The sequence below is a fragment of the Copadichromis virginalis genome, linkage group LG23 (genome assembly GCF_057382275.1).
Source record: "Copadichromis virginalis isolate Kocher_CV1m ecotype Utaka linkage group LG23, C_Virginalis_male_GT1.1, whole genome shotgun sequence".
Taxonomy (NCBI): Eukaryota; Metazoa; Chordata; class Actinopteri; order Cichliformes; family Cichlidae; genus Copadichromis; species Copadichromis virginalis.
In genome coordinates, this window is record NC_140639.1 from 28,622,083 (window position 1) to 28,636,960 (window position 14,878).

Below are 14,878 nucleotides of genomic sequence, written 5' to 3' on the forward strand. Positions count from 1 at the left end.
ATGCTCACATTCGATGGCGTCTGGCACGTTGGAGAGGTGTGCGCTTCACGGATGAATCATGGTTCACATTGTTCAGGGCAGATGGCAGCTGAGAATGTCCCAGTTCTTGCATGGCCAGCATACTCACCGGACATGTCACCCATTGAGCATGTTCGGGATGTGCTTGACCGGCGTATACGACAGCGTGTACCAGTTCCCACGAATATCCAACAACCTCGCACAGCCATTGAAGTGGAGTGGACCAACATTCCACAGGCCACAATTGACAATCTGATAGACTCCATGCGACGATGTGTTGCACTGCATGAGGCAAATGGTGGTCACACCAGATACTGACCGGTTCTGGGTCCCCAGACCCCCAATAGCGCAAAAAACTGCACATTCCAGGGTGGCCTTTTGTTGTGGGCAGTCTGAGGTACACCTGTGCACTACTCATGATGTCAGATCAGCATCCTGATGTGGCACACCTGTGAGGTGGGATGGATTATCTCAATATAGCAGATGTGCCCACTACCACACATTTGGACTGATTTGTGACCACTGTTTGGGAGGGATGGTTATATTGTGTATCTGGAATGAATTTTAGGTCTCTACGTCCATCCCATGGGGAATGGGAGCAGTAACAAAGGTGTTGCGTTTATATTTTTGTTGAGTGTACATAGCTGTTCAAAATGCAAAACAAAATTTTAACCTTTCACCAGCAGGCTGAAGTGCATCTGGTCTGTGTTGATGTCACATGTGTACTCGCCGGCATCAGAGCGTCTCAAAGGCTCGATAGTAAAAGTGCGTTTATGGCCCTCCATGAGTGCTCGGTAACGATCACCTTCAACGGGCGACCAGTCTTTCATCCAGCGCACTAGAGCGCTTTCCTTGGAAACATAGCTTGTCAAGGTCACGCTCTCTGCTTCGTAACCCGTCACAACAATGTCATCCTCCTTGTTCACAAATGTAACTGGAGTCTCTTTGATAGAAAAGAAAATTTAAAAGAAAGTTATATGACCTTTTTTCTCTTCTTTAAAGCTGTGAAGGCTTATTTTGTGGATTCGTACCTTGAATGCGTATAACGCTGACCATCTTGTCATCCACAGCGTCACACACATACTTTCCAGAATCGGAAGGCTGAACACAGGAAATGATGATTTTCCTCAATGTCCCATAGCTTTCAATATAGGTCCGGTCATCACTGGTGAGAAGCCTGTCATTACAATACCACTGGACAGGGGCATTAGCACGAGATACCTCACAGGCCAGGATCAGGTCATCGCCTGCCATCATCTCCTGGTATTCAAGGTCATTTGAGTTTCCAACAATGGTCACTGGAGGCTCTGAGGGAAGAAGATGGATTAATTCATGCAAAGTTTTGCCAGAAATATCCTTTTGAAAAAAATGTACATACAGAGATAGCTCTTTTGTGATAATATCATGCCAGTGGAAGCCAAAATTATAACTACTTGATCCTGCCAGATACTAGCTGCCGTTTTGAAATGTTTTCAAAAATGTTTTCAAAAAGTCCAAGGCAAGATGCTTAGCCTTATCCCTTTCAAAAAATAAGTTTAACCTTTTATTTAAATAAATATTTAAAAAGTACTTGAAAAACAGCTAACTGCTTATCTTCATTGGAATGGTATGTATAAAACTTAACACTTCAGAATTCCTCACAGAAACAGCATTGACATGGAGGTTATGAATAACCTTGTCATGGCTTCTGACAGAACGGAGTCTCTCAGAGACATTCTGTTCATGTAGATCGGAGTTCCAGTTGTGCCGACGAATTCTATTTACATTATAAATGCTCCTCTTAAGCAGTAACATTAGAAACCATAGCATACAATTGCATTGCTATGCAGATGATACCCAGCTCTATGTGTCTGTCAAGAGATATATTCTAAAGACACTTCTTCAGCATGAGAGTCAGAGAGTAGAAACACACACGCTGCAGTTTTTACTTGCAAGGGCAGTCACAGAGTGCTCGCAGTGGCTCAAGGACTCGCGCTCTGCCACTGTCCTGGTCTTTATTTATATACAACAGTAGGTGCATTCGTTTATTACATTGGAATGTGGATGTGTGCGCGTGTGTGTGTGCGTGTGTGCCAGGAGAGGCTTCTCTACCTGGCATGAAGTGAAACTGCTCGTTAAGCTCTTATCTAGCACTAATAGGTACTGCTCCTTCCCTGCATGATAACGGGTCACAGTGAACTAAAAACAGTCTGAGTTATAAAGAGGTCATCATGCAGTATTCTATCATATGCAAACTTATTTTATTAAAAGTCTATACTGACTACTAAGTACAATTTTCTATTGACAGTGTCAATAAAGCTAGATGAAACACCTATTAGTTAAACTGCAGGCATAAAGATATAAAAGCCCGTATAACCTCTAAGTTCAAATAAAAATTTGACTATTTTACTTCGCTTAAAAATCTTAGTAACATGGTGTCTAACCAGATACAGTCCCAGTCAAAAGTTTAAGACCCCTTGAAAAATGGCAAAAACTCATATTTGCATGGTAGGATCTTAAAAAGTCAAAAAAGTTCCCTTTTTGAACATGGTCGGGTTGTTAAACTGCATAAGCAGGGCCTCTCACAGAGTGCCATCGCTGCTGAGGTGGGACGCAGTAAGACAGTCATTTGGAATTTCTTTAATGAACCTGAGGGTTATGATGGAAGACCCAAAAACATTTCACCAGCACTGAGCCAGAGGATCCAATTGGCTGTCCGTCAAGACACTGGACGATCCTTGACCCAAATTAAGGCCTTTATTGGTGCTGACTGCAGCCCCATAACCTTCAGACAGCATATGAGACTGAAGGGCTTCAAAAACAAAATAACATCTTCAAAGGCCTCGTCTCCTTGAACGCCACAGAACTGACCGTTTGGACATGAGACACTGAAAGGTGGTAGAAAGTTTTATTTTCTGATGAGAAAAAATCTTGATGGTTTCCAGTGTTACTGGCATGACAAGCAGATCCCACCTGTGATGTTTTTTTATGCACCATAGTAGGTAAATGGTAAATGGCCTGTATTTATATAGCGCTTTTACTCGTCCCTAAGGACCCCAAAGCGCTTTACACATCCAGTCATCCACCCATTCACACACACATTCACACACTGGTGATGGCAAGCTACATTGTAGCCACAGCCACCCTGGGGCGCACTGACAGAGGCGAGGCTGCCGGACACTGGCACCACCGGGCCCTCTGACCAGAGCAAAAAAATACTTTTGCTCTGCAATAAACGAGAATAAAACGACATCAGTCATAACTGTGAAACACTGGGTGGAGTGTTAGGCCTATATGTGGCTACATCAAATGAAATACCATCATTTAAACACGCACGCACTCAAACACTTCACAAACAGACCTTTCAAGGCGATGCGTTGGTCTCACAACACATGAAAAAACATTTTTTTAAAAAGCAAAATACGGAAGCTACAGCAGAAAAACAAAGTAGGTGCTTTTTCCTGTAAAACAGCCTGTTTCATTTTAAGTGTTGTTTTCAATAAATTGCATGCTCAAAAAAATGTTTTGTCTCACTCCCATTTCTTCTTGTTGCATGTTGAAGCTCTACCTGGAACCTTGTTAAGATGCAACCATGCAAAATATGATATTTTGTCATTTCCAAGTGGTCTTAAACTTTTGATTGGGACTGTATTTACCATGGATGGCATTGTTTTCGTCTGCAGTAACCATGTGAGGAAACCTGGAGTCCTTTTTGACCAGGATATGTATTTCAATGTGCATATTAAACAAATATGCACGACTGCTTTCTAAGAAAAAATTAAAAAAGAAGAAAAATACATTCAGCCATATTAACCTTACCTTCTACTGTAACTTGGAAGCTGATACTGTCATCTCCGACATCCAAAAAATATTCTCCTGAATCTTCGAGTTCAGCATTGAGGATGACGAGCGAGCGGAAAGGACCTTCTTCCTCTTCACAGAACCTTTCATCACCCTGAACACGACAGCCATCCTTGTACCATTTGGCAACAGCATTGGCTCTGGAGAGCTCACACTCCAGCACAATGTCATCAGAAATCAAGAACTTTAGGTTGTTCTTGATCTCTGACTTTCTTAAAATCTTTACTGGTGGCTCTGAGGACACAGAATTGAACATTTATCTTTAAATTTCACAATGGGTCAGAAAACTCATACCGAGGCAATTGCTGCATCTTACCTGAAACTTTAACCTGGAAATCAATTTTATCATCCATAGCGTCACAAGTGTATTTGCCAGAATCCTCAGGAGTGGGAGAGTGAATTGTCAAACGACGAATGAGCCCATCTTCTGTGATGGTGACATTGCTGCTTTGCTGAATTTCTTCACCATTTATCAGCCACTTGACTTCTGCATTTGGTCGGGACACCTCAATTTCTAGAATCACTGGTTTGCCAGCAAGACTCTCCAGTTTTTCAGCTATGTCTTTGGGGCAAGTTAGCGTTACTGGTGGCTCTAAGTGAAGCAAAGAGAAATAAAGTATGTAAAATGTAATGTGATGATTCGTTTACTGAGTGACCATGTATAGACCATAAATAATTAGCCTGAATGTATGCCTGTTTACCTGTAATAGTTACTAGGAAAGCCAAAGAGTTATCTTCTGTGTCACATACATACTCCCCCGTGTCGTGCACAGTGGTTATGGGTATAATGAGCCTCCGTTGGGCCCCGTCCACCTCCAGGATCAAGTTGTGCCCTGCCTCTACTTCTAGACTGTCTTTGAACCAGCGCACAGGAGCATCCGCCTTTGAGATCTCACAGCTGAGCTCCAGCCTCTCTGATGCCAAGTGAGTCAGTTCCAGCTCTGATTCACTGGGATAAATGATTCTTACTGGTGGATCTAGTACAAGTGAAAGATATTAAAAAAAATAAGCATTTAAACTTATTTTGTAGATTCTCTATGTTTCAATTTGATATCTGTTAGAAGAGGTGAGCACTAAAGTTTTACCTTTAACACCAAGTTGGAAGAAGATGGAGTCTCCATCTGTTTCACAGACATATTCTCCAGCATCCTCCTCTGAGCTGCAGAGAATTGTCAGCCTCCTGTAAGGGCCTTCTGATATCAGCTGGATGTTTTCACTCTCTGCCACCTGCAGGCCATCCTTGAACCATCGCACCTTCCCCCTGGAGCGAGACAGCTCGCACTGCAGGTGGATCTCCTCTGAGATGTAGCTCTCAATCACCACATCGTCTTTAGGTTCCACTATCATCACTGGAGGCTCTGTGTTTTTTGTTTGAGTAATAAGAGCGAGGTCAAATGGTGCTCACAATGAATTAATAATCTATTTGTTCCACAATGCCACCTTTAATCTTTTTATTCTCATTTTAAAACTTCAGGGCCAAAACACAGCCAAAATATGTTGTTAAATGCCTTTTGTTTTTACCAACAGGAGTTGGAGGAGAAAGGTCAGTGTACCTCGGACATTGACTGTGAACTCCATGCTGCTGTTTCCTGCCTGGCAAGTATAACTTCCAGCATCTGAGGTTTCTGCAGAGCGGATAATTAACCTCCTCATGGTTCCTTCTGCCTGCAGAGTTATGTTGTCACTGGGCTTGATCTCACAGCCGTCTTTATACCTGGGACACAGACACAGATAACTGTAAAGAGTCTCAAAGAGTTTGTTTTAGTTACATTAAAAAAAAACCTGTGTCCTACTAAGAGGTTGATTGTGCAGTAAACAAAATGATGCAGGAAGTATTTGAACAGTTAGACACTGGAAACACAGAAGACTACAGACTTTACAGATCTACAGATCTGTCTTTATTTGCAAACAGGAATTCTTCAGTCTTACCACACAACTTCAGCATCATCTCTGGAGACATGGCAGACCAGCACCACAGGGTCCAACTCCATGCTGCTCTTATGAAGTTCATCCTCAGCGACCGGACTGAAATCCACCGGAGGACCTTAAAAACAGGGTAGAAGGAAGACTGCATGTCAATGGCTGGAGCTCAAGGTATTACATGAACTAGCCCTGTAAAAATTGGAGTGATTCTTGGTATGGTTTAATAATAAGCCCAGATGTGGTCCAAATGTGTTAGCACAGGTTTTAAACAAGGTTTTGGTTTCTTACAAGACATAAAAATCAGTCAGAGACACAGTTGTTTATATTCAGTGTCACTTAATAATCCAAGAAACATCAGTATTTTCATGATATGAAATCCAGATAGTATATTAAGTATGCATTTTCCTGTATAAGAAAATTAACATGTGATTCTTTAAGTAAATATAACAAAATGGTCAATTAATATCCATGTTAATGTTAATGTCTATGTTAATGTTAAAGAAGCTCATCAGCATGTCATCTGTTCATAAACCAATTACCTGCAACATCCACATTGAATGTGATGACATCCCCTGAAGTTTCACATGTGTAAACTCCAGAGTGAGATTCCTCAGCTGACTGGATCACGATCCTCCTCATATTCCCATCCGCCTGGATGTTTAGACCATCTGAGACCTGAAGCTCCTTGCCATCTTTGAACCAGGATACTTTTGCAAACGGATGGGAGACTTCACAGTAGAGTACAATGGCATCCCCTATGTCCACCTTTTTCTTGCTGTCTAACTCTGACAGAGGACTGAATTTCATCACGGCAGCTGATGAAAAAAAAAAAGAACACAGAAATAAGCAAACTTAAAAAAAATGCATCAATCACAGGTTTTTCAGAGGTTTTTACACCTACGTTTAACGTTGAGCACAGCGGAATCCCTGACTCCGTTAGCTATGAAGGTGACCTCTGCTTCATCCTCTGTCATGCGACTTTCATGGATCACCACTGAGTGCTTTGTTTGATTGTGTTGTATTGAATATCGTCCGCCGTGCTGCAGTTGAGCACTATTGAGAAACCAGGTTCCAACCATTGGGGCAGACAATTCAATGGATAAGTGAGCATCTTGTCCTTCTACAACCTCACAGCTTTGGAGGCGGCTGAGGATCTTGGGCCCAGGAACTAGCAAGTACAGAAGAAGTACAGTACAGGTATTAGTCAATTAAGCCTGACAGATATGTTGGCCCTAATAATATTAGCTATTTGCACATATATTGGCATCAGAATTTACAACAGAATTAAAAAGTAAAGAAGAGACAGGAAAAATGTCTTTCTACTATGTTATGTGTTGATTTTGCACAGCTTGCATAGTCTGCCACCAGAGGGCGCTCTGCAACTTCCCTGTTGGCAACAATGTCTGAACTGCCACAAAACATCAACCAGCTGATCCAAGCAGATCTGGCAGTGCATAAATGACTAATACATGACTTGTTGTGACATTAAAGCAAGATTATTTTTAAACTCATTGTCATTTTATCATTGGTGTCTGAAAGAAAAAAATATTGGTCCATATTTTTAAATTGCTCAATTTAGTCCTATAAACATATCCTATGTCGTACATTATTAGTCAACAAATAATGCGTAGTTTACTCTAGAAAATTACAGGAAAGTGCTGGAAGTTAAATTTAGCAGAAGGAAATTGTCATTTTACAGTACTGTCAGCTGTTTGGTTGTCATTATAGTTTCATATTAGTTCTCTTACTCCAGTCTACATAATATCTATGTTTATCACTGATAAATATAACTACATGTCCTTGTTCGCTTAAACCTTAACACTTTTCTTTGCCACACTGGAGACCACATCAAACACCCACAACAAATTTAAGCACAATATAACTGAAATAACCATAATTAAAAGAAGAAAAATTATTAACATTTATATGCCCATGGTTTCTCAGCAAGTTAAAAAAACAAACGCTCTACCTAAAAATGTATACAATTTTGTGTTTCATATTTAAAGTAAACTGTAGTGTTTTTGAATAAAATTATATTCACCTCAAAGAAGAGTTTCAAGTAAAACTTTAAAAAAATGACATTTAATATATCTGTATGTAAAATCTGTCGCCGTGTGCTCCTCACCCAGATGGACAACTTTGGGAAACTCCACATGGCCGCTTCGTCCATATTTGTTAATGCAGCAAACTCTGAAACGGTAGTTGCCCTCGCATCGTACAATGTCACCGGTGACCTCAGCTGAGGTGGCGGTCTCTGAGGTGAAACACTTCTGCCACTCCTGAGAACCCACTTCTTGCATCTCCAGCACAAACACAGAGCGGGTGGAGGTCTGACTACTGGGGGCGGGATCCCAGTTAAGTAGCGCACTGTTGGGTCTGTCTACATCCATTTTGACTCCCACCGGACAGATAGGTGGGCAGTGTCGTGTGGCTGAAAGACAAAGAAGAATAAAGAATGTAATAAGGGTGGATTGATAAAAGGCTGATTGTCAGAAGGCATCATTAAATTCACTGAAACTAGTTAGTTAATTAGTATACAAGCAGAAGCAATAATTGTAATGTATTATTAGACAAATGTAAAAATAATTAAATAAAAACACATTTTGTCTTAAAATTAATACATTTAGACAAGTGAGCCTACATTTTTGCATATGACTCCTTCTAAAAATAAATTTGCCATCAGAGTTCCCACTCTCACCCCCAGCAAAAACACTCTACTGAATGTAACAAAAGACAAAATCATCCTGCAACAAATAAACCTGAAATAAATGTTTATTTAAATCTCAAACACAACCTGCAAAGCTTCTTCAAATCAAGGCAAAAAAACCCTTAACAAACATTTACACAAAGTGTTTGCTAAATTACCTTTGACTTTGAGGCGTGATGAAGTCTTGGATCGTCCTGCGACAAATGTCACAACTCCCGAGTCGTGATAGGCCACGTTGACAAAGACCAGAATGTGAGTTTTGCCAAAAGACTTGAGGATTGTTTGGTGTGTTTCATGTAGCTTCAACCCGTCTTTGAACCAGTGGACCTCCATGTCTTCGTTCTCCACCTCCACGCAGAAGGCTGCATTCTCACCCTCCAGGACCTCCAGTTTTCGTGGAAGCTTACGAACAATAGTACCTGTACGGATAAAAATCAATGCAAATAGTTTTTCAAAATAAGCTTAAAAGCTGCATCAGGTAGTTTCCCCCTTTGACCACACACTGTGCTAGCAGGTGTTTATACAGAGATCATTTAGCTTGAAATAATGACATGAATGGATATCATTAAGTTAATGCGATAAAGCAAGTGTGCATTGAAATTTTGTCTTCCTGAAGTACTAGTCCTAGAAATACCATCCCTTTTTACAATAATTTGATGCACCATAGCCTATTTTTCATAGTGTACCTTTAACTGAGAGCTCAGCAATGCTCTTTGCTCCATCAGGCATCTCACAGAGGTAGACTCCATCATCGTCTGTTCCCACATCGTGAATAGTGAGTCTTCGTTTGGTTCCTTTCTGCTCCATCCCATATTTACTGCTGGGCATCAGCCTCTGGTCTTCCAGGTACCAGGCAGCTGGGAGTGACTCATCAGGTACCTCACACTCAAGCACGGCAACGTCCCGCTCTTTCACCTCCACGTCTTTTAACGGGCGCCTGAACCGCACGGCAGGGCCTGAAGAATAAGGACAACGTTATCTTTGGTCCAAAGTGGATGAATCGTACATATATATGGGTACATGTGTGCAAGGATTGATGGAGATGCCAAACAAGAAGCTGTTTCGCAGTGCTATAGCGTAGATTTAGAAGACAGTTCAAATTCATTGCATTGGCAGCAGGCCTAGAAAAACTCAAACTCAAAATAATAATTAAAATATAATGTGTGGAAATGAAAAAATTTAGCGCAAACACTTAATTTTTGATTCTCTTTTGCTACCATATAATAGTTTTCAAGCAGTGATTAGCAGTGGTAATGTTCCGTCATGTTATCTGTATGTTAATGACTGGCATGTTGAGCCCATTAACTAAACTGACTCTTATGGTAGAGGCAGCTCACAGATGCAGAATGAATCACATATGAATGGGGTAGCATTCTAACTATGCACAGCCCTCACAATTGCAGCTCATGGTATAATGTTTTATTAGTATGGTTTAAGATATGCCCTCATTTATTGTAACTGGACATATACATATTCATTTCAGTTGTCCATTTTCAGTGACTAATGTCTTGAAAAGAAAGACGTTTCTTTTGTGTTATTCAAAAGGTTCCAACAGCATGAAAGCAATTTAATCTGCTTTAAGGAATAATATTTGGTACAATGAAATGTTTTCTACACTCAAAAAAATGAAATTGGGTGGTTGTTACATGTAAAAGATTCAAACTTGTAATTTCAACTAAATAATTTCATGTTTCTAAGGTGAACATAATTAAATCATGTAGCATCTGTATGAAATTCAGCAACTTAATTTGTTCTTGTTGAGATGACATGATACAATCTAGTAAGCGTGGTTAGTTGACTGGACTCACGAAATTCACAAGATCATATTAGATGTCAAACTGCAGGAAAATTGCTGGAGTTTTAAGAGGCAGACAGCTACACCCACACCACGTGTATGCTATTGCTATTTATTGTGGTTTAACCTGTCAAGGACAAAAACCTACAGAAAATTCTGCATCAAGCCTTGTAATCATTTTGTTAAGCCTGCATTGACAGCTTGGTGGTGTGATGGTTAGTGCTGTTGTCTCACAGCAACAAGGGCCTGGGTTCAAATCCACAATCTGCCTAGTTTGCAGTGTGTAATTGGAGTTAGGTTAATTGGTGATTCTAAATTACCCATGAACGTAAGTGCAAATGGTTGTTTGTCTCTATGAAATCATCAACCTGCATATTGGTTCATTACGCAAGACTAGCAGTAATTGCCTTGACTAACAAAGTAGGTGTTCAAACAACAAGATTTCATTGCGTTTCCCTGAAGTTTTTACCTTGTGTAGAATGAATTAAAACAAATTTCACTCTATATACTTAAATCCCTTCAAGTCAATGTAAGTACACACAACGTAATCTGATTACATCAAGCCACCAAATGCCAAATGTGTTGGTTTGACATGGTCAAAAATGGGTTATTGTACTTGGTTAAATCACATGGAAAAAGGTGCCATGATTAAATTGTGTAGGTAGTTATTTTCAGAGGTTTTATAATAATGTTTCAATGTTAATCACCTTCTGTGGTTTCTGTTACTCTTTTAATCACTTTTTCCATTTACTTGTAGCATTCAGTGAACACAGAGGACTAACATTATTTGGGTTAAATATTGTTCAAGAAGAATATCACATGTCATGTTCTTCCATAAAAAAGAACAGGTTGCCATACCTTTGACGGACAGGTGAACTGCACTTAGGGTGTTTCCCAGCGCGTTTGATGCTGCACACACATACAACCCTGTGTCCTGCACTTTACAGTACAGCACCTTCAGGGTGTAGTAGCCCTCTCTGTCCTCAAATATCAGATGACGTCTGTCAGGCTCTAGGGGAACTCCATCTTTCTTCCAGATGATCTCAGGTTTCGGCTTCCCTGTTACAAAGCAGCGAAACTTGGCGTGTTTCCCCTCCGCTACTGCAAATTTCTTCACTTTTGATGCATCGACAGGTGGCTCTGCTGTGATCCTTGACAAACTGGGCCTCCCACCCCTGTGCTTTGGTGACCACTGGCTGTTAGTGTGACCAGTCGAGGATGTTTTGCTGTCACCTCGCTCTGGTACAGGTTCGACAAGAAGGACGGCCCCAGCCAGGGCCTCACCATGGCAGTTGACGGCCTTGCAGGTGTAGACGCCTTTGTCTGGCATACGTGTCCGATATATCTTGAGTTGGAACCAGCCACCATCTTCATTTCTCATGCTGAAGTGAGAACTCTCAAAGATGTCATTGAGTTTCTTCCCATCCTTTTCCCAAATCACCTCTGGCAGAGGAGTCCCCCAGATTTTACAGGAGAAGGCAGCGTCTTCGCCTCGATCCACACGCAGAGACAGGGGCTTGATGAGGAATCGCGGTCTGTCATCAGATGTCAGATCAACCTCTGCTTGGTTTTTGCTTAGCCTGCTGTTCCATTCTCCATTCAGTTCCCCTCCATTTGCCTTGCAGTGTTCACCATTTTGCACTGCATTGTAGCCATTTAGGTGTCCCACAAATTCTCCATTTTCTTGCATAGGCTGTGCCCCACCATTGACCACTAACTGTCTTGCGTCCTCATCTTGTTGCTGGGCCTCTCCTTCAACTTTAAGTGAGGCTGCTGCATAGGTTTCTCCTATGCTATTTCTAGCCTTGCAGATGTACTGGCCAGCATCCTGCTGGGTCACTCTGGTAATAGTCAGCAAGTAAACCTTTCCCTCATCCGAGATGTTGTAGCGTCCTTCAGACAGGATCTGGACATTTTTGCGTTCCCAGATCACATCTGGGCGTGGGTCTCCACCGATTTGGCACTTCAGTGTTGCATCTGTTCCACACTGGGCCACTACAGGACGTGGATAGCCTAAAACACGAGGTGCGCCACCAAAAATATCCATGGTGATGTCACCTTTTGTTTGGGTCGAATGAAGAAGTTTCTTCTCAAAATGATCTTCTTCTGTTTTGTAAATAGCTGAAAGAGAAAGAAGATTATTAGTTCAGTAGATGATTAAAATCTGCCATGAGTGCAGCTTTTGAGTTCAAACCCCAAAGCACCATCTAAACAGTAACTGTGTGGTTATTGTGTCCCAGATGGGTTCATCAGTAATCTGACTCAAACTGAAAGCAGAATGCAGAGTGAACAGTTTTATAAAATACAATAAAATGATCAATCTCCATTAATTCCACGGTGTATCTTTTTCCTGTCTTCCTCCTCCCATCGCCAACCTTTCACGGCAGATGGCCGCCCCTCCCTGAGTTTGGTTCTGCTGGAGGTTCCTTCCTGTTAAAAGGGAGTTTTTCCTTTCCATTCTCGCCAAGTGCTTTTTTCAAGGGGGTCTTCTGATTGTTGGGGTTTCTCTCCATTATTGTAGGGCTTTTACCTTACAATATAAAGTGTGTTGAAGTGACAGTTGTTGTTATTTGGCACCATTTAAATAAAACTGAATTAAATCAAATTTTAAAAAATTCTGAATACTCAATATAGTTCCCAAAGCTGAAGTAAAGAAGTTTAGTGGTTTTGCGAGGTGGGTATTGAGCAAACACTTTTGGTTGTCTCACAGCTGGTGCTGTAGCTCAGTGAAGAGTGTATTTATAAAGCAGTCTGTCCAAAAAAAGATGCTGGAGCCTCTGTGTCACATAGCACACACAAACACACCTGCAGTCACTAACTAGGACCAACTAATCCCTTATATACATTCATGTGTACAGAATGCTGTTTGCAGTCTTACTGTTGGCTTCTCTTTGTCAGCTCATTGTAACATTCTAGCAACAACTTAAACAATTCAGTATATAAAGCAAGGGTGTCAAACATAAAGTCTGGGGGCCAGAATTGGCCCGGCAAGGACTCAAATCGAGCCCACTTGACAGCTTTTGAAAATGCGAAGGAAGTAATAGATTTTGACTTAGAACTGTATTTTCAAAGGTTTTACAGCCTTTATGACTGATAAAAATCTGCCCCATTACCATTCACGCTAAGCCAAAGTAATTTACTAATAGATAAACACAATGTCAAATGAGTTTGACATCTCTGATCTAAAGCTTTAGCCTCCATTTGTAATGCAGCTGCCACTTGTCTCTTTTCATGGCTCATTTGTTTCCTCTGTGTTGTCACCACCTTTCTTTTTGCTTTGAGAACGGCAGCCATTTGTTCTCTGTGACACATCACGCTTGGAAATCATCTAAAGAGCATAAAGTCATACAACTTTATGACAAGTAGAGGCACATCCCAGTCAGTCTTAGAATGTTTTGTTGGCACATGTAAAGAAAAGATCGTCCTCAGGCATTTTCAGGAGAGAGTTACACAGTGACACAAAAAAAGAGTTCAGAGGATAGACTTACCGCTTTAAGAAATGCTGTCTTTATAGCATTTGTCTCTCTTGTGATGCCTTAAAATGTTATTCTTAAAAATACAAGCTGGCATCAGTTTACTTGGATGATCATTGGTTAGGTTAGCATTCAAGAAGCACGTTTAGAGTCTTCTGCTCATGTTCCTTGTTTTCCTGGTTTGTCTTGTTTGGAGCACCTGCTAGTCACTCAACACCAACGCAGCTGAGAAAAATGGTAGCTTCCATTCACATTTGGTGGTCCAGAGTCATAGTAATATCTTAGTTGTGTCCCCTCAGTCTGGTGTTGGGTTGCAGGTGGCAAGGAGTAAAATGACCACAGCCTTTCAGCTGAGTGCCTGGTTTATGCGTCAGCTCTGATACTGTCATTGTCCAATAGCTAAAGAGTGTGGTGTGAGAGAGAGTGAGCTGGAATTGGTGGTGGGGGGCAGTAAATGCTTTTGCAGCTGCTGCCGCTGCAAGCCACCCCCTAAAAATACCAGCAGCTTCAATGACACTGGGCCAGATAAAGTTAGGCTCCCCATTGACAGGCTATGGTTCGCTGAAGATAGAAGGGGGCCGAGCTCTGCGATGGATCACTCAGCTTAAAAGATATCCTGAGTTAAACCTTTAGAAGAGAAAGGACGCCCTGCCTGCTGAAGCTCCTTGCCTCATGAGTCACGCTGACCCATAAATAGGGTCAAATTAGTGTCACACATTAGAAAATGGTTTATACTGAGGGATGATCAACAGATGGAAGTGAAACAAAGAGTTTGGTGTCATGATAATGCAATTCACGCTAAAAAGATAAAAGACTATGTCATGGCTTTCAGATACACGGCCATATATATATTATCTTAGTACTGCATCATCAGTTAATGTTACACAATTGTAACATAGTAACTACCATAATTTTTGTAACCAAGCATTGTTAACAACTCATATTAATACGCTCCACGCCCTGCGCTTCATCTCTCTTTTTGTGTGTCAAAAATGTTTGTATGTTTGTATTTCAGCACATATTAATAATTGAAAAATCTATTCTCAGTGATAAATGAGTTATATGTAGACCCATATAACACTGTGATTTGAAGAGAAATAATACAAAAATTTCATAAGGTGA

The 14,878-nt window shown here is 41.0% G+C and overlaps 1 protein-coding gene across 1 annotated transcript in view; it reads right to left on the bottom strand.

Moving 5' to 3' along the window:
- obsl1a (obscurin like cytoskeletal adaptor 1a) overlaps positions 1-14,164 on the bottom strand; it is a 20,872-nt gene extending 6,708 nt beyond the window's left edge. Inside the window, exons 1-15 of the mRNA XM_085449822.1 lie at positions 13,772-14,164; positions 11,142-12,404; positions 9,175-9,444; positions 8,647-8,907; positions 7,907-8,212; positions 6,683-6,949; positions 6,321-6,596; positions 5,788-5,902; positions 5,412-5,572; positions 4,944-5,216; positions 4,560-4,835; positions 4,175-4,450; positions 3,817-4,092; positions 1,050-1,325; positions 692-961 (exon numbers count right to left, since the gene is read on the bottom strand). Of these exons, the coding sequence (XP_085305948.1) occupies positions 692-961; positions 1,050-1,325; positions 3,817-4,092; positions 4,175-4,450; positions 4,560-4,835; positions 4,944-5,216; positions 5,412-5,572; positions 5,788-5,902; positions 6,321-6,596; positions 6,683-6,949; positions 7,907-8,212; positions 8,647-8,907; positions 9,175-9,444; positions 11,142-12,330 (4,492 nt within the window). The 5' untranslated portion in view covers positions 12,331-12,404; positions 13,772-14,164. The remainder of the gene's footprint in view (positions 1-691; positions 962-1,049; positions 1,326-3,816; positions 4,093-4,174; positions 4,451-4,559; positions 4,836-4,943; positions 5,217-5,411; positions 5,573-5,787; positions 5,903-6,320; positions 6,597-6,682; positions 6,950-7,906; positions 8,213-8,646; positions 8,908-9,174; positions 9,445-11,141; positions 12,405-13,771) is intronic.
- Between the last annotated feature and the right edge of the window lie 714 nt (positions 14,165-14,878).